General features: G+C 55.9%; 2 protein-coding genes and 3 pseudogenes across 4 annotated transcripts; 2 read left to right on the top strand and 3 right to left on the bottom strand.

Annotated features, from left to right (window-relative positions):
* Positions 1 to 730: 730 nt before the first annotated feature.
* Positions 731 to 1,506, bottom strand: LOC147823813 (protein FAM220A-like; annotated as a pseudogene).
* A 60-nt stretch (positions 1,507 to 1,566) lies between these two features.
* LOC147823814 (small integral membrane protein 10-like protein 3 pseudogene) lies at positions 1,567 to 1,940 on the bottom strand (annotated as a pseudogene).
* Positions 1,939 to 3,102, top strand: LOC101722438 (transport and Golgi organization 2 homolog; annotated as a pseudogene).
* Positions 3,103 to 9,863: 6,761 nt separating this feature from the next.
* LOC101722079 (uncharacterized) lies at positions 9,864 to 12,929 on the top strand. Its single transcript, XM_021248898.2, has 4 exons — positions 9,864 to 10,000; positions 11,380 to 11,626; positions 11,846 to 11,904; positions 12,565 to 12,929. Exons 1-4 carry the CDS (start codon positions 9,953 to 9,955, stop codon positions 12,682 to 12,684), a joined length of 474 nt encoding a protein of 157 aa, XP_021104557.2. The 5' UTR covers positions 9,864 to 9,952; the 3' UTR covers positions 12,685 to 12,929.
* A 92-nt stretch (positions 12,930 to 13,021) lies between these two features.
* Positions 13,022 to 21,736, bottom strand: LOC101718688 (transmembrane protein 106A). Of its 3 annotated transcripts, none has more exons than XM_087191499.1 (8): positions 21,451 to 21,736; positions 20,196 to 20,341; positions 20,028 to 20,091; positions 18,930 to 19,083; positions 17,757 to 17,897; positions 17,629 to 17,672; positions 17,149 to 17,202; positions 13,022 to 16,733 (listed from the first exon to the last, which is right to left on the bottom strand). In XM_087191499.1, the coding sequence occupies exons 2-8, from the start codon at positions 20,323 to 20,325 to the stop codon at positions 16,625 to 16,627; spliced, it is 696 nt and encodes a 231-aa protein (XP_087047625.1). In that variant the 5' UTR covers positions 20,326 to 20,341; positions 21,451 to 21,736; the 3' UTR covers positions 13,022 to 16,624. The 3 variants fall into 3 exon arrangements, with proteins under 3 accessions (XP_087047625.1, XP_004870644.2, XP_087047624.1); XM_004870587.4 differs by having other exon boundaries at positions 20,196 to 20,344; XM_087191498.1 differs by having other exon boundaries at positions 20,196 to 20,629.
* Positions 21,737 to 22,077: the final 341 nt, after the last annotated feature.

The following is a 22,077-nucleotide window of genomic DNA, read 5'->3' on the forward strand; positions in this document are numbered from 1 at the left end:
CCTCAACTGCTTGGGTCTCAGAACTTTCGTAAGGGAAAACACTTGCTCTGCCTCTATATCTCAGCTACAGCAGAGTCAGGCTCCTTTTTCTTAGGGTAACACTGCTAGGAATCCTAGTTTGAGAAGATTATTCTAAATTTAATATTGCAACTTTCACCACAGGGCCTCCATTGAAACTGCATTTCTGGTAGAAAGAAAGGAGTAGGAGAAATCAAATTTGCTGCAGACCAAAATTATTTTACAAGATGCAGAAATAGTAACAGCTCACCATGAACTGAGCAAGGCTTCATAAAAGTACAGTGGGTAAACTTTACAAATAACCACTTCCATTTGGTGACAGGATGGCTAAAGAGACAATGTCTGGGATCGTAGCCCTTTGGATTGAGTATTAGAGACAAAGAACTTCATGGTAAGCCAAGTTCCCAGCTGATGTTATGTTGAGCATATTAATGATCTCCTGAAAGGGTTCCAGATTCTTTGTCTTTCAAGCACAATTTAAAACATGATCAACAATTTCTGCATTATCTAGCTTTTAGCGAGTTTCTACTAGACTTGTACTTTATAGTTTGTCTAGCCATACAAACCAAAGCAGGAACTGAATGGCTGCTCTGTTTGCATACAGACTTAATGCAAAAAAATCATTCTAAGACAACGTTTGAAATTAAGGTACGATTTTGATTGTTCTGCTTGTACCTTAACTATAGCCTATGGGATTTGCTAATTTCAAAGGTCATAGAGCCAACAAGCCCGGTGTTATGTGCAGACCATTGGAGGTACAATGTATACTTGAGAGCATGTTCCTGTACTCTGTTGTCTGCTCTGAGAGCACAGGCTTTAGCTGGTCAAGATGCTCACATCTTGTCTGATCCTCAGGAGCCTTGAGGATGGGCATGCAGAGTCTTGGGTAGCAGCAGGGGACACAGGCAGGACAGTTCCAGCGCAGAGCCTGGCCCCTTGGGAGGAGCCCTTAGCGGGTCATCCTTGGAAACTCCTGCATTCTGCAGTTGCATGTGGCCAGGCCATGCCTAAGCACAGGGCTCTCCCCTGCAGCACCGTCCTCTGTGGCTGTCTGCAGCTTCACAACTTCCTCCTGGCCAGTCCCTCTGCAGAGCTGCCCGGGCACCTCCTGACGGCACAGCAAGGCACTCTCCCACGGGAACAGATGCAGGGACAGGGACAGACCCACAGCCTTGCTGGGAACTGCTACTAGGGGTGACTTTCTTCCCATGGGTACCTTCCAGTTCAGAAGTGCCCTGTCACTGGTAGGAAGCAAGAGGCCAGCCTCCTTCAGACCGGCTTCCGCTTCCCAGGATAGCGTCTCGCTCTGCATGTTTCCATCTCCATCTCTGTCTCCCCTAGGCATGTTCACCCGGGAAGGGGAATCTGCAGGCAAGGCTCCCCTTCAGCGCCCTCCTCTCGAGCCTGTGCGGCAGTCTGTCCCAGTCCTCCCCTCCCTCCTGTTGCTTTGGCTGTGCAGGTGCCGTAGGTCCCTCTTCTGTCCCCCATGCTTTGTGTCCTTTGCGGTGGTGATCCCAGGGTGATGCCCCTGTCAGGAGGGGATGGCCTTCAGTGGATCTCAGTATGAACCCGCAGGTGCGCGTTGAGCATCATGGAAGCCACCATGTAGAGGCAGGGGAAGTTGATGCACAGCCGCCAGGCCAGGTCAAAGATGAGCAGCGTGTGGGTCAGCCCCTTGCAGAAGAGCCCATAAGAGCCTGCGGAGGCCCAGCCCGAGAGCCAGACAGCCAGGCCTGATAGAATTGCCGCCACAGAGAAGCTGTCCGTGCCCACCTGCCCTCTTTGCGTTGCCCAGAGCCTCTGTGACCTCAGGGAGCGAGGAAGGCAGCAGCGAGGCCGGTGGGTGGCCGGGGAAACTGGACTGAAACTTCTGCAATCTACTTCGTGACCCTGTGTGAGAAAAGCTACCCCTTGCAACCCATGTGCATCAACTCCTTTAAGTTTGATCCGTGCCCTGTTTCCAAGAATGCATACAGGCTTATCTTGGCAGCCAACAGGGATGAATTCTACCACAGACCATCCAAGCTAGCTGACATCTGGGGGAACAACAATAAGTTTCTTAGTGAGCCTCATTCATCTGCTCTGTTACCTCTGCCATTGCCACTTCAGAGTCCAGGGGAGAAGATTTTAAATGGGTTAGGGTATAAAAAACAGAAACAGAAGAAGAGGAAGAGACCGGAAGCAAGGATGGAGGACAAACTTTAAGAAACTGGTGAAGAAGACAGGTGGGAAAGAGAAAAGAACAAGATAGAAACAAGAACAGAACAGAATAACAACAAAAAAAACTACAAACTGTTCAGAAAATCAAGAAAAAAACTAAACTTAAACAGAACAACCAGAAAGGAGGCAAAAGGAAAGGAAAAAGAAACAGGAAAAAAAAGATTAAAAACTCCCCAAAAATGGCCAGTTCAAGGGCTCAACATGGAAGAAGGCACGTGACTGGGGATCAGCACCGGGGGGGAGCGAGGGGTACTCACCAACTCCCCACAGATGCTGGACCAAGATACCCATGGCAGAGGTGAACTTGAAACCAACTTTCTGACCATGGACACGGGCAGCTTGTCTTACCTGAAGAAGGTCTCCCAGGAGGGCCACCTGTACATGGCTTCAATCTCAGAGCAGCTGACCTGAGCACAGCAAAAGGAGATGCCATTTGTTACTACGGAAACCAGGGGGGGTGCCTGAGCCCATTGTACAGATGCCAGGAACCTATGGGCTGAGCACGGCACTGCTGGAGACACCCTGGAGAAAGCTGTGTTTTGGGAGCAGCTCTTCCTGGAGGCTGTGGAGCAGAGCCCGGCATTGCCCAAGGGTGCCTTTGTCACCCAGCTCTTGGACATGCTGAACAACGAGGAGGCATAGCTGCCAGACCTGGACATTGAGGACCAGGGCCAGGAGAACATATAGCCCATACTAAACAAGTATGCACCTGTGTGTGTGCACTGCCCAGACCATGGCACCAGAACCAACACCATTATCCTTGTGCATGCAAATGGCCAGGTGACCTTCACGGAACACAGCATCCTGGACAAGGATCGCTCCTGCTAGGAGACAAACACCCATGAGTTCATGCTACAGATCTGACAGGGCTCCTGCGAGGCCCTGCCTCAAGGCCAGTGTGGACTAGACTCTTCATGGCCATACTGCACTGCCCATGACTCACCAGTGTCCTCCAGGCCCAGGGTCCTCTGATCTATGAGTTACCTGTCCATGTCCCTGTCCCTAGCTCAGGGTCGGCCTTTGTGCCAACGGTGAGTGACAGAGTCTGATGCCGGGCCTGGGCAGGCCCAGGTAGGCCATACATTGAGAATGTACCTGGGTCTACCCTGCCTGTGCGCGCGCACGCGTGGGCGCACACACACAGACACAGGGCATGTGTTAGCACATTTACGTGTATGCACATGCACATGTGTACATGGATAGGTGCACATGCACACACATGTGCCAGCCAGGCAGAGGAGCACCTCTCACCACACATACACTTCTGGCCAGTGGGTCTCTGCTCTGGCCAAGTGGCAGGGTAAGCTTTTGTTTAAATGGGCCTTTTCTTTCCTGGAGCACAGAGTACCACTGCAGTTCAGTTCCTGACAACCAGACCTCCTCTGCACAGGAGACAGGCCACATTTGGAACTTGGAGCACAAAGAAGACATGAGAAAAATCCATTTTCACAACTGAAGCACAGCCTTAGTAGAGATGCAGTGGCCCTGCATGTACCAGGGGGTCCTGTGTGCATGGGGCAGTTTTAGGATGGTCCAGGTATTCCATGTATCCTGGGAGGTTCTGTGTGCACTGAGGTCCTATGCACACCAGTCGTTCCCACCAGGGAGGGCAAGTGAGCGTGTGCTGGGAACTTTTAGGCCCTTCCTCACCCAGGTGAGCGTTGAGGGCTCTGAGCAGGCCTGTCTCAGCAAGGAGACTTAGCTAACCCTTGCTATCTCCCTTCTCCTTGGCGAGTTGAGCTTCATAGGAGTCTGATCTTATGTGAGCTATGGATAATAAAGCTTTGAGTCTGTGATGAAAAAAAGCTTAATTTTTCTGAAAGAAAATGGAAGCGACTCATAACCCCTGCCAGCCCCGTGGGCAGAGTGGAAAATGCAGGTTGTGACTGCACGTGCACAGAGCCAGGCATCAGCGAGGAGAGTGGGCCGAGGCGCCAATCCCCCTGTGACCCCCCTGCTTCCCCGGGGAGGTGATGTGGGCTTCTCACCGTCGTGCCCAGGGCAGTGACTTGTCCTCTGTGCAGTGTTCCGCTGCACTGTGCTCTACTCCACTGAGGACACTCACAGGCTGGGAGAGAGAGACACACTCCTGCAACCCCAGGACTGTGGGAGGCTGAGACAGGGGCTCACTGACTGGTTCAGGCTGGCCTTGAGTTCAATATCTAGCCCAGGATGGCCTCAAACTCTCTGAGATTCCCATGCCTCAGCCTCCCAAGTGCTGGGATTACAGGTGTGCTCCACACACAATACCTGGCTTCTGTTTTGTTTGGTTTTGGTTTTGGTGTGTTTTGCTATTATCATTTCACAGATAAGAAACCTGGGCTCATAGCAGTAAGTAACCTGCCCAAATGCCCAAGGCCACATATGAGGAGGCCCTTACACTCCAAAGCCTCTTGAGCATGATTTTAGTACATGTGCTGCCAAAGCAGTCACACCCTCTTGACCATGATGCTGCCCTGCTAGCAGGCTTTGGGACCCGGGAAGACCCTGCTGCTGAGCAGACTAGGGTGTGGCCAACCACTTCTCCAGCTGCCGTGACCTGTCAATCACCCAGACACCTGACCCAAGCCCTGCGCCAGACAATGCCATCTTCATTCTCCCGGCACAAGATCAGGCAGGCTTCTAAGAGGACGGCCTAGATCTGATGTCTCATGGGAGAATACAGATGGTGGCCATTTACCTCAGGCACTCTGCAGGGTGAAACTCTTTTCCTCTGTTACCTGGCCAGCACATGCTGTGCAGAGCACTTCTGTTCAGAATATTTCTTTTCCCTACTTTTTGACCTTTCATTCCTTTGATAAATGTAAAAATCTCTACATCTTTGCTTCTTGTCCAAGTCATCGAACAGGACAACAAGAGCTCGAAAGGGTCCCTGGAAAGAGTGCACAGCACCCTAGGATCCTGCTGTTCTGGGGGAGCCATCCAGGAGGTCAGAAAACTCAGTGGGAGCTGGGGACCTTACTTGGCAGAGCCCGCACTGTGCCACTCACTGCCAAGTGCTCCTGCCAGCCCTGGCCATGCACCTGTGGCTTTGTCCTCCTGGCTTCCTGGAGTCTGCAGGACAGAAACCAGAACAGAGGCCTCCTGTCCTGGCCCCTCCCGGATCGCACGCTGAGGGAGTGGAAGAGACTCTGTGCATGGGCTGGATGCAACCTCCACCAGGGCCCTGAGGGTCAGAGTGAGAGGGAAGGCACGCAGGCCAGTCCTGCACTTTTTTATTTTTCAAACGCTCAAAATCAAACAGAGAAATCTGTGTCATGCCCTCCATGTTGTTCTGTCCCTAACACGTGGGGGGCTGTGGTCTACCTAGCACACGCGCGCACACACACACACACACACGTGTACACACGCACACACACCCTCAAGTACTTGAAGCCAGAGGTGCTGGCCCCAGGATTAGGGTGCCAGACCTTCCCGGGAGGTGGCACCTCCTCTCACCTCTGAGGGTTTCAGGCCAGCTCCACCCTGGCCAGGCCAGTATCACCAGGTGGGCAGGAGGCCAGAGCCAGCCCTGGGCGACAGGGGGAGGGAAATTGGCCCTCCCAGGGCACACTGGGTGACTCAGTTTACCACTGCGGAGGGAGGAGCCCTGAGGCCCTGGGGTTCGGGACCCCTCACCGTTCATTCGGAGGCATGGGCCAGGGTGCAGTGGAGCCTGGGACCTGGAGCAGGGCTGTAATTCGGTGGAGGGTGCAATCACAGCTGCTCCCCGGCCCTTGCCAGGCCCCAGAGCCTCCCAGGAGAATGGGCTGTCCCCGCAGAGCTCCCAGCCCCTCCTGTACCAGCCCCGCCCTGGACCTAGGTTGGAGTTCTTTCTTTGTTTTCCTTTTCCACTGCAATCCTGGGGAGGGAGCCCAGGGCTTGACACAAGGCAGCAAGCGCTCTGGCCCTGAGCTGCCTCCCTGGGACTTTTTTCTTTTGAGAGGCATTTTGCTAAGTTGCTGGTCTGGAACTTGCAATCTTCCTGCCTTGGCCTCCTGAATAGCTGGGATCATAGGCTGTGCTCCTTCGCCCAGCTCAGGAAGGGGTCTCTAGGCCAGTTAGTGGGGACCCTGCTGATCTACAGTTCCAGAACTGATGGTGCTGGAGTGGAGAGGCGCGTGCGTGCAGAGGGAGGGAAGCAGAGGGCGGCTCCTTGTGCTTGGTCTCTGTGTTGTGCATTTAGTCACTCAGCCTTGTTTCATTTCATTTGAAATTTTCTTGTTTATTTATTTTTAATTTTTTTATTTTTTCTGAGACAGGCTCTTGCTATGTATTTAAGACTGGCCCTGGATGCACTATGGAGCCCAGGCTGGTTAGGAACTTGTGGGATCCTCCTGCCTCAGCCTCCCGTACTGGGATTATAGGCGTGGCCACCATGCCTGGTTTTCTTGTTTACTGTGGAACTTCTAAGAAACCTATAGGAAAGAAGACTTTTGAGCCAAGATATTTCCTGTGTCACAGTTCCCTGTCCCTCTTACCGGACAAAGGGAAAATATTAACTGGAATGAGGGGAAGGAGATAAAATTAACTTCCTGGAGATGAGGTCCCCTTGCCCAGGGCTGCAGAGATGAAGGAGGGCATTTAGTCCCATGGCTTGCACATTCTCTCTCTTCTTAATTTTTGGCAGCACTAGGGATTGAAGCCAGGGCCTTTGCACTGAGCTACATCCACAGTCCTTTTTAATTATTTTTTTGAGGTGGGGTCTCACTAAGTCACTCAGTTGCCCAGGCTGAGCTGGAACTTATGATCCTCCTGCCTCAGCCTCCTGGAATACTGGGATTACAGGTGTGAACCATCATGCCCAGTTTATTTTTAATTTGGGGGCAGGGTTTCACTAAATTGCCCGGGGGGCTGTTCTCAAACTTGTGATTCTCCTGTATCAGCCTCCCAATAGCTGAGATTGCAAGAGTGTGGCACTATGCCCAGCTTCAAATTCTTTTTTAAAAGCACGGGGAGCTGGGCATGGAGACTCATACTTGTAATCTTAGCTCTCAGGAGGCTGAGGCAGGAGGATCACTGTGAGATCAAGGGCAACCTGGGCTGCACATTGAGACGCTGTCTCAACAACAATAACTGAAAAACCCAAAACCTCAAAAAAACAGAAACAAGGGCTGGGGATTTAGCTCAGTGGTTTCACTGCCTGCTGCGCAAGCACAAGGACCCGAGTTTGATCCCTGGTACCAAAAAATAAAAAATAAAATAAAATAAAACAGAAGGAAAGAAAAGAAAACCACTAATATGACCCCTTCAAAGGAAGACATTGAGGAGTCGTGTGAGGGGCAGAGGCCGGGGCCGACAGGCTGGCCTCTCCTGGGTAGACCCTGGCCCTGCCCTGCATCTGTGAGAAAAGCTTCCAGTCTCTACCGCGTCTCTTGGGAAGCCATCCCCGCCTCTCTGGACACGGTGGAGTCTTCCCCGCTCGTTCTTGTCACAGCGCTGCTCCGGCTGGCATGTCCACCTCGGCTCTTTCTCCTCACGAGGATGGGAGAGTCCAGGGTCCAAGTCCCACTGAGTTTCATCCCCTCCGTGTCTGGTGCGTCTGGCGGGGTACAGGCATCCAGGATGTTTCAGATGGATGGGCTGTAGACAGACAGGTGGACAGGTGGATGGACAGCAGGTGGTGAGCAGGGTGCACAGAGGCCAGGCGTCAGATGGGGCAGCCAGGCAGTTTCCTGTCAGGCTCCTCAGCATGGATCCCCACTGCGGTCATCTGTGTGAATCTGCTTCCTGGAATATCACACCTGGCCATATTTAGATGCAAGAAAAAAAGCAACTTCCCAAGCCAATTACAAGTCGTTGAAACAATCATTTTGGGATAATCTGAGCTCCAAAAAGGGTTGTGCTTAACTACACAGATACAGTAGCTGATGGCAGCGAGGAACACTCTGAAAATAGCACAGTTTAGAGAGAGCAGGCAAGGCGGGGGTAGGAGGCAGGGCACACGATGGGAGGCACGGAGGAGTAGGATGCACCTTACAGGGGCTTCCTGTGGTTAGGATCAAGAAAGTTCTGGAAAAGAAAGGCAAATGGAAGCTGGGCACAGTGGCACATGCCTGTGATCCCAGCTACTGGGGAGGCTGAGGTGGGAGGATGGAAGGTTCAAGGCCCCGTCCACCCGGGAGAGGAGGGAAGTGCAGCGGCCGGGGCTGGGGAGACTGAGCCTGCGGAGCCTCCCAATCCCAGCTCCAGGAAGCTGAATAAAGAAGTCAGTGTTGTGAAGGGCCTGTGTGCAGGGCCACGCCTGTCATCCCAGCACTCTGGGTGGCTGAGCCAGGGGGATGCAGCCCAGACTGGGCCGATTATCGAGAACCTGCCTCAGAATTCAAAACAAAATAAAACAAAGAGAACACGAAGCTGTGGGGATGTACTGTACCTCAGTGCGAAGGCCCTGGGCTCGATCCCCAGTACTGAAAGGGAGAGTAAGGAATCCCCTCACGTTCCCATCCTGGGCTTCCCTACTTAATTTCCACCTCACCTGGCTTGCTTTCTTCAACCTCTGGCAGACAGAAACGTGGAGACATACACGCACACATGTGGAGGATGTACCTACATTTGCATATATATTGTCATAGTGCTTTGTTTTGTTTTTGAGTACATGGGAATCGAACTCAGGACCTTGGGAATGCCTGGAAGGGGCAGCACCACTGAGCTACATCCCCAGCTCCCCAGCCCCTGGCTTATTGTTCTTTTTAAAGCTGGGGATTGCATCGAGAACCTTCCTACTGAACTACACTCCCAGCGCCGCTTTTATTTTTTATTTCCTGAGACAGGGCCTCACTCAATTGCCCAAGCTGGCCTCAAACTTTCGAGCCTCCTGCCTCAGCCTCTCACATAACTGTTTACAGATTTGTACCACCATGATGGGCACTAACACTGCTTTTACCAAAAGAGAATGAGGGGCTGAGGATTTAGCTCAGTGGTTCCGGCAGCAAGATCCGCCAGGGCTCAGCACCCTGCCAGCCCCCACCACAGGGCTGAGAGGTCGCACCGTACCCCCAGGCCCCAACTGGGTGCCCCAGTCCAGGCAGGCGCTTGCCATGCATCTCCTGGAGTCTTCAACACTTCCTCAGGGAAAACTCCATGCTGAGGGGCCAACCCAGGTCCCCAAGCCAGACTGAACTCAGATCTGACAACAAATCCCGAGCCACTCCACTGCGTGGGAGGGCTCTGCTGGAGCCTGGTCCCAAGGGTCAGTGAAGGTTATCCGGATTCTGTATGTTTCTTTTTTTTTTCTTTATCTAGACTCAGCCAGTACACTGAGGGAGGGGAAAGGCTTCAAGGGTTAGAAAGTAAACTGGGGGGGGGGGGGGGAGATGAGGGATGATGGGGGACGGACACGGTAATCCCAACACTAGGGAGGCTGAGGTGGGGGGATCCCCTTGAGTTTGAGTCCACCCTGAACTACATACTGAAACCCTGTAACAAAACAAAAGAAAACAAAAACGGAAGCGGAGATGGAGGAAAGGGCCAGGTGCTGCTGCTGAGAGGAAAACTAGCTGGGCTGGCTGCGGAATTGGAGTTGCGTCTGGACCCGTGGGGTCTCCAGGCTGAGGAGCGAAGGGCCCCAGACGGCCCCAGACAGCCCCGCCCAGCCCACATTGTGAGGTGGCCCAGGCTGCATCAGGGCCTGGGCCCAAGGGAGGGCAAGGTGGGGGTGGGTGGGGTCCTGGGCTCCCCCTGCCGGGGCCCAGCATGAGCAGCGCCTACCACTGGGAGGCCCTTGCACCGGCAGATGGCTCTGGACTGGAGGCGGAGGCTGCTGGCCCAGCAGGAGCAGCAGGTGCATGAGGGGCCCAGCCTGTGGGGCCTCAAACAGGAGGGAGGGAGACAAAGCCCTCAGGGGCTGCCTGCTGCCTGGGCTCGGCCAGCCGCTAGCAGACTCGGTGTTTGTTTCCCCTGCTGGGGATCGAACCCATGGCCTCATGCACCACAGGCCGCTGCTCTCATCATGTGCCCAGCCCGCACCTAGGGGGCTGTGAAGTCGCGCTGTCCCTGCTGTCACTGACCCTCAACGGCCACTGGCCTGTGTGCTGAGGGGCCCTCCTCTGTGGCTACTGAGAGGGAAGACCTAAATTTTATATTTTATATACATTTAAATACAAAATTAGAGTAAATATTTAATTGACATATTTAACAAATTTGAAGTACATTTGGTGCAATTTGGGTATATGAATCTACTTGTTTGGCTGTAAATTATGTGAAATCTGAATATAGATAAAATATTGTTGATGAAGCCAGAGTGGTGGTGATCCCTGTGAGGCCAGCCTGGGCAACTGAGCTACATGCTGTCTTGAAACAAAAAACAGGGCTGGGGATGTTGCCCAGTGGTACAGCACCCCTGCGTTCATTCCCAGTAATGCAAGAGGAAAACAGTTGCTGGGCATGGTGTGGGGGTACTGAGGATTGAACCCAGGGCCTTCCCACTGAGCCACATCTTCAGCACTCTTAAAAAATTTTTTACAGCTGAGTGTGGAGGTGCATGTCTGTAACCCCAGCACTCTGGGAGGCTGAGGGAGAAGAATCATCTTGAGTTTGAAGCCAGCCTGGGCTACACAGCAAGACCCTGCTTAAGAAAAAAATGTTTTTTGAGACAGAGTCTAAGTTGCCAAGTTCTCCAGGCTGGGCTTGAACTTCTGATCCTCCTGCCTCAGCCTCCCAGAGTGCTGGGGTGACAGGTGCATGACACCACACCTGGCTCAGTGTCCAAATGAGGATGTGCTATTAAGTGTAAAATGCATGTCGGGTTTTGAAGACTTAGTATGAAAACAAAAAATAGAGAATATCAGTTAAGCCAGGGACTTAGCTCAGTGGTGCCGCCACCTGCCTCGCAAGCGCAAGGTCCCGAGCTCGATCCCCGGTACCAAAAAGGAAAGAAAGAAAATATCAGTTAATATTTTCATATTGATCCAGGTTTGGATAGCTGGTTAAATCACAGCCAGCTCACCTGGCTCTTCCAGTGTCCCCTGTGGCTGTCAGCAACTAGAGTTGCTCACGCGCCGGCGGACACTATTACTGAGCAGCACGGCAGCAGAGTATTTGCCAGGGACGACACTGTCCCCCCGCCTGGCGGTCCAGTCAGGACGCGGGTGCCCCGCGAGCGCCCTCCCGGTGGGGGCTGTGGGGGCGAAGGAGGTGACGCTTGTGGGGGCTTCTCGCCAGGAGCTGAAGAAAGACAGGAAGGAGGAGGAACATCGCTCTGAGAAGAAACCCCAGCCACAGCCGGAGCCCGAGGAGCCTGGGCCGACGCGGGCGCAACTCCAGCGGCTGCTACTGCCGCCGCCGCCGCCAGGCCCCGGGAGACAGGACGCCCGGCCTCAGTGCTCCTTCCAGCCCAACCTCCAGGCGGGGCAGCCCCCCTGCGGGGGCCGCAGACCCCAAGCCTGGCCGCCCATCCTTCCCAGCCCCGGTCAGTGGGGTGCGGGGTGCCAGCCTCCCTGCCTCTGGTGGGCTCCTGGGAGAAACCTGAGCCTTCCTAGGGATGAGGGGCAAGGCCTCAGGCGGCAGAGGGGCGGGGCAGGCAGGGGCGGGGCTTCCCGCGCCCCCGCTGAGACTCCTCTGACCCTGGTCTGGCCCGGCACCTCGGCTCTCTGTGGCATTCAGTCACTGTGCTTGTTTCTGTCACCAGGCCTCAGGAACCCATGCCAGCCTGGACCTGCCAAAAATACCGGGTACTCGAGACTCAAGGTGAGACGGGGGCAGCAGGACAGGCAGCGTGGCTGCAGTGCGCTGGGGACGGAACCGGGGCTTGCTACCACTGAGCTGCATCCTTACCCTCAGGGCCTTGCTAAGCTGCTCCTTGGCCTCAAACTTGTGCTCCTCCTGCCTCGCGCAGGGCTGGGATTCCCGGTGTGTGGCACCGTGTCTGGCAGGCTAGTATTGGTTACAGCACTGGGGATTGAACACAGGTTCCTGGGCACTTAGCTACACCCCTTCTGCTCCCCCTTTTTACTCTGAAACAGGATCACAGTCATTGGATTGTCCAGGCTGGGTGTGAACTTGGGATCCTCCTGCCTCAGCCTTGCAGAGTGCTGGGATGACAGGGGTGCACCTGCACGACCTGCTAGGATGTTAACTCTCAGTGAGACTCAAGTGGTACAGGCTTTGGAGAGGTCTAGGCCTCAGGGACCGTGTCCTGTGTGAGGTCTCGAGGGCAGCACTTGGGGTGCTGAGATGTACAGTGGGAGCCCCGGCTGTTTTGGATCTAGACCTCTGCAGCAGCATCAGGCCAGTAACTCAGCGCTGGCCTTGGGGCTCCTAAAGCCAGGAGCATTGTTTCTATTTTGCTTTATGCCCTTCAGAGCTTTCCTAGCTGTTTTTAACCCATTACTTATTTTTCCACTTTAGTTCTTTCCAATTGGAGGATTAGTTTTGACTCCTCCTGTGACCACAGTGTGTCTGCCTGCACTTCCGGGCTCTCTGAGGCCACGATGTCCTGCCTTTGCCCCACCTCCTCGGCGCCTCTGATCTTAGCAACTAAAGCCAAGGAGGAGGCAGCTCGGCCAGGGTTTGCTTGAGAGAGACATGTCCGAAGTGTGAAAGGCAGCAGAATTGGCAAGCAGTTGGTCCACAACCAGAACGAGACCGTTCTCACACCGGGGCGCAGTGCCTCCGGACAGAAGCTTGAGCCACTCCAGGCTGGTTGTTTCGGCCCCAAAATAGAGCGCCCAAGGCTCCAAGGGGTCAAGGGCTCAGTTAAAGTCTCAAGGGAGATAACTTTTCTTCGTTGAGCTGTCTGGATGTTATTTTTCACATGCTCCTGTTGTGCCCAGATCGCGATGTCCCAAAGACCACCAGGAGACCGTTTCCGATGTAAGCACACGAGGGTCGTTTATTCAAGCTTAAGCAGGGACTCTCAATTGTCACCGACGCAGCGGATCGAGATTGAGAGCCCCGAGCCTCGAAACTAGCAGGGTTTTTATTGAGTATACAACAAGCTTTGGTTGTTAGTAGCCAGGTGATTGGTTAATACTAAATACATATGAAGTGTAGGGTTTTGATTGGTTAGGCTTAGGGGGGGTTAAGGGGGTTACGTATAGATTTTTGCAAGGGAGAAGGGGGCAAAGGTTAGTGGTCGACTGTCATAAGCTGATGGTTAGCAGATCCACTGACTAATGGTCACATCTATCTTTTGTGGGCAGTTAGCCATTAACTGCTTACCTTATAGATAGTGTGTCCGGAATGTCCTTCCTGAGTACACAGATGGCTGGGTAATAAACTTAGGAATTTTGAGTGGATAAGCACAAATTTGAGAGAACAAAGGAGACAGCTCCAAAATGGAGTCACTCTGGCTCCACACTCCCTAAGTTCCATATCTAAAGTTCTTGTTTGTGAAAAGCAATGACTATTTAACTATCTTTTGCAGCATTTATTTCAGCACTCCAGGCCAGCCTAGGCCAAAAGCGATTACCCTGTGTTTTAGTCCCAGCTGACTACCTTTACTACCTTTCCCCATGTAATTGAAGCACATATCTCCTTCTCCAGGCTTTGCTTCCTATTTGGACTTCCTTATCTTGATGTGAGGTGCACTGTGTCAGTTTCTTTTTTTTTCTCTTTTCCTTTTTATTCTGAGTAGCCTCACTGAGCAGGTGATTGCTTGTGGTTCAAACCCCACATTGGGAACCAATTGCCAGAGACCCCGGTAGTCAGGTTCCAGTCCCCACCTGCCCAGTATACGACTCAGGCCTGAGAAAAAAATACACTAAGAGACAGAACTAGGGGAGAAAGCGGGGGCCAGGGCGACCAATGCCAGTGCAACTGACAAAGGCCCTGGCCAGTCCCAGGCACTGGCTTTTACTTTTGTGGTACCCAGGACCAAACTCAGGACCTTACATTTGCAAGGCAGGGGCAGCAACACTGAGCTAAATCCCCGGCCCCGGCCCGAGACACTGGCTTTTATTGGCAATCAATTGGGGTAAAGGCAAGCTGAGCGCAGTTTGTATGGAAATTAATGTAAAATGGCTCATCAAGGACAAGACAAAGCACTGTCAAATTAGGAACAGAATACACAAAATATATGATTGTGATTCAAACACTGTCCTTCTAGTCTGAAGGTTTTAGTTGTAGGGACGGAATTTGGGTGCGAGTTACTGTGACCTGGGCACGCAGGCTTCGGGTGGACTCACTTCTATAAACAAGCCAGTGGTGGGGCTCACTCTTCACAGCCTGCCTCGGGCATGATCAGTATCACACACCCTGCAGGGTGCAGGAGGAGGTCTCGGTTGCTCTCTTTCCCCAGCCTGAGGGTTCAGCAGGCCCTGAACAGCAGCATGGAGATGCTCACTTGGTTGGCTCCTGTCCCTTCCTCTTCTCAGTCAACCGATTATGTCCAGCAGTGGTGACCCAGATGTGGACTGCAGGACCCTGGCCGTCATCTCCAAGAACGGAGGAGCAGCCACGTTGACCACCGGCAGGGGACGCCCAGGGAGCCCTCGCTCTGGGAATTGCTGTCTGCAGTAAAGTACGGCTCCCGGGGTCCAGGCCCTCACCAGCTTCCTGGGGCACAACCCACGGGAGACTGGGAGTGGAAGGCAATTCCGCGCTTCTTTCTTTGTCAAGACAGGGTCTCACTGTGTAGCCCAGGCTGGCCTCGTATTCACAGCAATCCTCCTGCCTCAGCCTCCTGAGTCTTGGAATCACAGCACCACCACGCCCGGCAATTCCTTGCTTTTGTCAAGGGTGCAAGTTGGCCCTGGGCCTCCTGAGCCTGCACTTCCTGCTGTGGCTCCTGCTCTTGATCTGTAGCCACAGCTGTCAGGGGTCTTGACAGTCACTGGGGTGTCACCCCCCCAGCCTGTTCGAGGGGGTGTCATGCCCGAGCAGCCCAGCAGCAGAGAGGCAGCTGGTGGGTAGTGGAGGAGCACAGCTGGGCAGGAGGCCACTCCATGCAGGACCCTGAAGAACCCGGCCTCAGTCCCTCCACCCAGCAGAGACCCAAGGCTCCCCAGCCCCAGCTCCCTTCCCTCAGCAGCCCAGGACGAGGGGACAGGGCCGGGGGACCCAGTCCTGGTGTCCTCCACCCTGAGAAGGAGTTTGCAGTCATGACCCGGGTCCCAGGCAGCAGAGGGGTCTCCTGAGGGAGGAGGAAGAGAGCTCAAGGTGGGCCGCCTGCAAGTGGCTGCTCAGAAGCCGGAAAGTAGGGTATTTACAGCAGCATCTGGGAGGCTGAGGCAGGAGGATGGCAAATTCAAACCCAAACTGAGCAGCCCAGTAACCTGGCAAGACTCTGTCTTAAAATGTAAAGGAAAAGGGCTGGGGATGGAGCTCAGTGGGAAGGCCCTGGGCTCCATACCCAGCTCGGTGGGCAGCAGGGCATCTCCTAGGCCTCGACACCCGCTGGAGAGCAGCAGACAGCTGGTGAGATGGGAATGGCCCAGCGCCCCTCTCGCTGGTGGCTTTATTCCCAGTGCAGTTCCATGTTTACTGAATATGAATCCCTGACATCTGGCGACCCCCACATGTCCAACACCTGCCTCTGCCTCCCAGGATGGCCCTGCCCTGGCCCTGGCGAAGTCACAGGCTCCCAGCTGTCACCTCGGCTGGCCCCCTTCAACTCCATCCCCACCCATCAGTGACAAGGACGTGGCTGCCTTTAGCAGCAGCTTTTCTTCCTTGCTGTCTGGAGGTGGAAACCCGGGTTTCTCTGGCTTTGGCTCAGCCTAGGGATGGGAAGAGCTGGGACTGGCCAGGTCTGGGAGTGCTGTTTCTCATGTCAGGGCACAGACCACAAAGGCTTCTGGGAACAGAGCAGCCTGGCCAGCGCTGGAGGTAGAACGAGGCTGGGCTGTGGCTGCTGCCTGTGTCCAAGCACCTGCAAGTCTCTCCTGTATGGCCCCACCTACCTCCCTCCCCCGTTGCTCGGCTCCTGCAGAAGAGGACAGCAAACCCCTCTCTAGCGAAGAATGCATTAGAGCCCAAAGTGGCTCCCCAGGGACCAGGGACAGTCACTGCCAGAAAGGAGGATGCAGGGCCACAGGGCTGAGCCCTTCCTGTCCGGGGTACGCTCTGGACAGCAGCCATGAGAGTCACCTTGTCGTGCCTCGGGATCATGTCCACAGTCCCGGGAGGCCACAGGGACAGACTGCCACCCCCAGTTACTCACTGCTCAACACTGACCTCAAAAAGGACCCAGGGTTCAAAGGCCAGACCTTGTGTTTGCCACCTTCTGACAGGAAGGAAACCAGCCCTGGTGGCCTGGAGGGCAGAGGGGCAAGGGGAGCAGGGGGCCAGGGCCAGGCCAGCCTCTCCCCAAGACCAGCCAAGGCGGGGACCCGGTGCTGCCGGCCCCAAAGAACTGGTAGGGGTGGAGGAGGAGGAGACAGAGCAGGAAGTGGGGTAGGGGGGATGCGTCCCCTCCGTCCTCACGTGGGTGCCGTGGGGCCGTGGGTCCTGAGGATGGGGCAGCAGGTTAGGGCGGGTGGGGTGCCAGCGCGCTTCCCCGGCGGCAGTCCACGTACTCCGAGCCCTCGAAGCTGTGCTGGTCCTCGCGGCCCAGGTAGGAGTAGGTCAGGGTGCCTCTGAGGGAAGGCCAGGCCACAGCTTGAGGAGGCTGGGGGCCCAGCCTCCCCAGCCTGCCCTCCTCTGCTGCCACACATGGGCCTGGGAGTGAGATGAGAGCCACCAGGAAGGGCCTGGGCTCGCTGTCCCCAGAGCCAGGTCGAGGGGTAGGGTGGGTTCTCCCCAAAACACAGCTGAGGCGAGGCTGAGGCAGGAGGACTGCCTGGAGTTTGAGGCCAGCCTGCAGTACACAGCAGGCTCCTGTCTCAAAAAGCCTGAAACCGGGCAGGGGATGTAGCTCAGTGGTTCCAGCACCTGCCTCGAAAGCACAAGGTCCGGAGTTCGATCCCCGGTGCCAAAACAAACAAAAAGCCTGAAACCAAAACCAAGCCTAAGGAAGCACAAGCAGGGACACCGGGCACCAGCCCCACTTACTGGATGTGGAGCACCACATAGTGGACCTTGATTTCCAGCCAGGTACAGATTTTGCTGAGACAGAGAAAGGGACAGAGGCGAGGCCAGGGTCGCACACAGGAGACCTGCAGGCCCAGAGTCCTCCCCTGCCAGCAGGGCCCTGATGCCACTTCCTGTCCTTCTGGGCCAGCTTGGTCCCCTGCAGCGACTCTGCTCCACCCTGTGCTTCGCCCCTGCACGTCCCAGTGCAAAGCCATACATGGTAAAGATTAACCATGGCCAGGGCCAGGGATTTAGCTCAGTGGTTCTGATGCCTGCCTCGTAAGCGCAAGGTCCTGAGTTCTAGCCCCCCCGTACCAAAAAAAAAAAAAAAAAAAAAAAGATTAACCACGGCCGGCCGCGATCTTGCCCATCCCAGTGCAGCAGGCGGTGGTCTGGCCAGGGGTGCAGAGCCCACTGGGCACACGGGAAACCAGGAGGGAGCGCAACACAGGGACTCACTACGTGGTCTCGTCCGAGATCCTGGTGGCCACGGCGTAGAGCATCTGTCCGGAGGGGGACGAGGTCAGCTGCCACCGGCCACCCTTCCCACCGCACACCCCAGCTGATGGCGGTGCCAGGACAGTCACCTGGTCACTGGCCAAAGGGCCGATGTGCAGCAGGAGGCTCTCGGAGAGCTGACCCACCATGAGGGACACGTGCAGGGCCTGGACCGTCAGCCGGGTCACGGTGACTGGGCAGTAGTTGGGGTTGGAGATGTTCAGGACACTCTGGGGACGAGGACAAGGGACAGGATGGGGGTGACCCATCCCAGGCAGGGCGCGATCTTCCAGGAGGGCTCAGGAGCACAGGGTCAGCACCATGACCGACCCCTCCGGCCAGCTAAAGATGTTACATCGCCAGGTGTGATGGCACACCCCTGTAATCCTGCCACTTGGAAGGCTGAGGCAGGAGAATTGCTGCAAGTTCAAGGCCTGACTGGGATACATAGGGAAACCCTGCCTCAAAAAGAAAAAGTTACCCGAGTTCAATCCCTGGTACCAAAAAAAAAAAGTTACACTGAGCGGTGCATGGTGGTGTACACCTATAGTTCCAACACTCTGGGAGGCTGAGACAGAATTGCTGCAAGTTCAAGCTCAGTCTGGGCAACTTAGGGACACCCTGGACCCTGTCTCAAAAACAGGTGGGGTGTGGTGACGCACTCCTGTAATCCTAGCACTCTGGAGGCTGAGGCAGGAGGGTCACCAAGAGTTCAAGGCCAACCTGGGCTACAGAGTGAGTTCAACGCCAGCCTGGACTACAGAGCAAGATCTTTTCTCCAAACACTGAAAAAACAGTCAAGGTATAAAAGGACTGGGGATGTAGCTCAGTGTGAGGGCCCTGGGTTTGATCCCTGGTACTGAGGGAAGAAGAAAGAGAAGTCACACGGAGCTGCCCACATGTTGCCTGTAGTCCCAGCTACTCCGAGGCTCAGGCGGGAGGATCACTTGAGCCCAAGACTGAGAGCAGCCCAGGCAACATGGGGAGACTAAGTCTCAGAAGTTGTGGGTCCTGTGTTGTCCGTACAGCTTCGCCACGCTGTCCCAGCACGTGGGAGTTGCAGGCACCTCCACCTCACCCCACCATTGCTCATGCAGCCTGGACTCTGATTCCACACCACACAGGGTCCCGATCCCTCGCGGTCTGTCCTGGCGCTCATGCGGTTCCCTGGGTGACACGAGATCCCTGGCGAGCCACACGGAAGGCTGTGACACCAGACAGGCCACGGAAGTGTGGCTGGGAGGGGCGGGCTGGGCACTCACCGTGGCGTTGAGGTGGACGGTGCCCTTGTCAAAGGCCACAGAGGAGGAGCTCAGGCCCGCGGGGCGCACGGCAATACTCCGGGGAAACAGGAAGAAGGCGGTGAAGCCCGTGGTGGCCAGGCACACGAGCACTGCCAGGGACACGAAGAGCTTCCTGCAGGGCGCCGGGGAGCCATGAGGGGCCTGGGCGCTGGGAAACCTGACGTGGAGGACGCAGGCTCTGCCTGCTGCCCCCCAGCCCGAGCAGCTGCTTCCTGCCCAGCTGATGCCGGTACCGCCTCACACTTGGGATGGGGCACCATTCTCGCATCCAACTCGGAGCAGATGTGAGGAGGGACAGGGACAGGACTTAGCAGTGCCACCTTCCAATTCCGGTGCAGTGCGGGGTAGGAGGGACAATGGCTCCAAGCCAAAGCTAGGACCTTGTGTCACCCAAACCCAGACCAAGAGCAGGGTCACCAGCACCCCAAGAAACCCAGGGCTGCTTGAGGTTCTGGATGGCCCCAGAGTAGACTCTCCTGGTTTTCTGCCTCTACTGGATAGAGAGCGGCGGGTCTGACCTGCACCACGATCAGCAGGAGGGAAGCACTGGGAAAGCCCCCGGCCCAAACGCCCTGCAGCCAGGGCCACAGCTCCCTTCCGGGGACAGCAAGGCCTGGGCAGCGACGTCTGGGAAGGACCGTACGCCTCAGGTACTCTGCCACGCACTGCAGAAAAGGGCCATGGCCATGTGTGTGCCCACGGTTGGGGGGTGGCGCACTGGGAGCACCGAGCCGCGTCCCCAGACCTGTCTTATTTTTGAGGCCGGGTCTCAGTTGCCCAGGCCGCCCTGGACCCTGCCGTCCTGCCTCAGCCTCCTGAGTAGCTGTGATGACAGGGCTGTGCCACACCTGGCTTCTCTTTCCATTCTGTGCTGGTGCTGGGGATGACACCCACAGCCCCGCGCACTCTAAGCAAATGCTGCCACTGAGCTACGCCCAGTCCCAACACCTCTCAGGAGCTGGGACTTTCAGCCCACTGAGCGCCAACCATGGGGAGAGGATGAGAAGGCAGCAGTGAGGCCGCTGGGTGGCACTGTGGGAAGGGCATGGGGCTTACGTGTGCCTGGGCTCCAGCCTCTGGTCCCCATAGGGGATAAGGGCCACCAGCTGCTCTTCCAGCTCTGCGGACAAGAACAGCGTGAGTGGGCGGCCGGCGGGGCGGACGTCCCAACTCCACACCCAGACCTGGGCGGGAGCTGCCTCGACTCAGGCCCTGGCCGCTCACCTCGGGGGATCTCTCTGCTGCCCCGGCAGGTAGGACAAGGCACGAAGCGGCTGCCGGCTGGGCGGGTGGACAGGAGGGCACTGCGCTCCGCCCCTCCTGGGGAGCCAGGCTGGGAAAGTGTCTTGCCCATGGCTGGGGTGGGTTTTCTGCTAGAAAGGAATCCAGTTCAGGGCAAGGCCCGGACACACCGTGGGCAGCGGCCTGGCTCTAAGGGCTCCATGCCCGGGAGCCCCACTGCAGGGCAGCAGCCCAGCTGTCCACAGAGGAAGGGCTTGGGCAGTCCGGGGGCTCTTGGAGGAGAAAGTTTAATGCACCTCCACTCCCCTCCAGACTAGAAGAGCCCAACATGCCTACAAAAGTAGAAAACAAGGGCCAGGGGTTTAGCTCAGTGGTTCCGGTGCCAGACTCACAAGTGCAAGGTCCTGAGTTCAATCCTGGTACCAAAAAAAAAAAAAGAAAAGTGAAAACCAAAAGCAGAAGTCATGAGACTTCCAGAAGTGATGGGTGGACGGCCGAGGACCCCACCCCACCCGAGCCAGCCCATTTCAGAGGGAGGAAGCTGGATCGAGCCGGGTGGAGACAGCCATTTGGAAAGTCCCTCCAGCCTCCCCAGTCTTGGGATTATTCTGATTTTTGCTGTTTTCTTTTTTTGAGAGAGAGAATCTTGCTATGTAGCTCAGGCTGGACTCAGACTCCAGGAAATCCTGCCTCAGCCTCCTGAATACTGGGATTACAGGCGTGCAGGGTGTGGTTTCTCCGAAGGTCTCCACATGGGGACAGAGCTGCCTGAGGTCTGCCTACCTGGGGGAGGGCTCCGTCCCTGCGCCTGGGGTACTGGTTCAACGGAGGCAGGGCTTCGTTCCCCAAGGAGGCTGGGGTCCCAGGTGTGGCCAAGAGCCCTGCCTGTCTCAGTGCTGGGGGGCGCGCGTCCAAGATGGAGTAGGGAGGAGGCCTGGGGGCAGCCTCGTCCGCCACGCTGCCCAGGAAGGGTCGAGGCTAAATCTGTCCTTCCCCGCAGGGCCCCAGCGATGGCAGAATGAGACAGCCAAGTCGAGCCACACACAGACTGGGCTGTTTGTTGACACAGGGTCTCGCTATTGAGGTTCAGACTGGCCTTGAACTCATTATGTAGCCCAGGCTGCCCTCAACTCGCTGCATCCTCCTGCCTCTGCCTCCAAGTCCTGAGATCACAGGTGTGCGCCACCACGCCCGGCGCACTTACAGATCTTGGTAGCTAAAGCAGAGGGAGCCTCACCTGGTTCAGGGCTGGGATCGGCTCCCTCCGCAGCCAGAGCCGGGAGGGCCCTGGGGCCGAGCGGAAAGGCGGGTTTACCCTGACCCCCGAGGCCGCGGTCTAGCTTGGTCCGCACAGGGCCGGCGTCGGTCGAGGAGGCTCTGGCCCGGGACTCCGGAAGGAAGACAGCGGAGGCCCCGAGAGCACCGGCCCCGGACGGACGGAGACGAAACGGCGGCTAGAGGAACCGAAACTGCGGGAGCCGGGCGCCCTCTGGGCCGTCCGCGACGTCTTGGAGGCCCGCCCCTTTCCCCGCCCCTCTCCCCGCCCCCGCGCCAGAAGTCCAGGCCGAGTCTCAAGGACCGTTTATTTCACCTTTCTTTAAACGGCGACCGTCAGGTGCGGTACAGCGGCGGGTGGCCGCACACGCAAGGGCCCCCTGAAATCAGCCCTGTCACCAGAGGCCCGCAGCAGCGTTTTAAATGAGGGAGGGCCTGGCTGGTTTACAGTCTGAATTCTGGTTTATTTAGTAGCATTCAACAGTTATACTGGACATAAACATTACAATTAATGATTAATTAAAATTGCCACTTGTTATAAATACCATCCAGGTTAAATAATACTATTTTAACTATCCTTGCCCCTTTG

The sequence above is a fragment of the Heterocephalus glaber genome, unplaced genomic scaffold (assembly GCF_053883595.1).
Source record: "Heterocephalus glaber isolate CG9 unplaced genomic scaffold, H.glaber_assembly_v1.0 deba00001564, whole genome shotgun sequence".
NCBI classification, from domain to species: Eukaryota; Metazoa; Chordata; class Mammalia; order Rodentia; family Bathyergidae; genus Heterocephalus; species Heterocephalus glaber.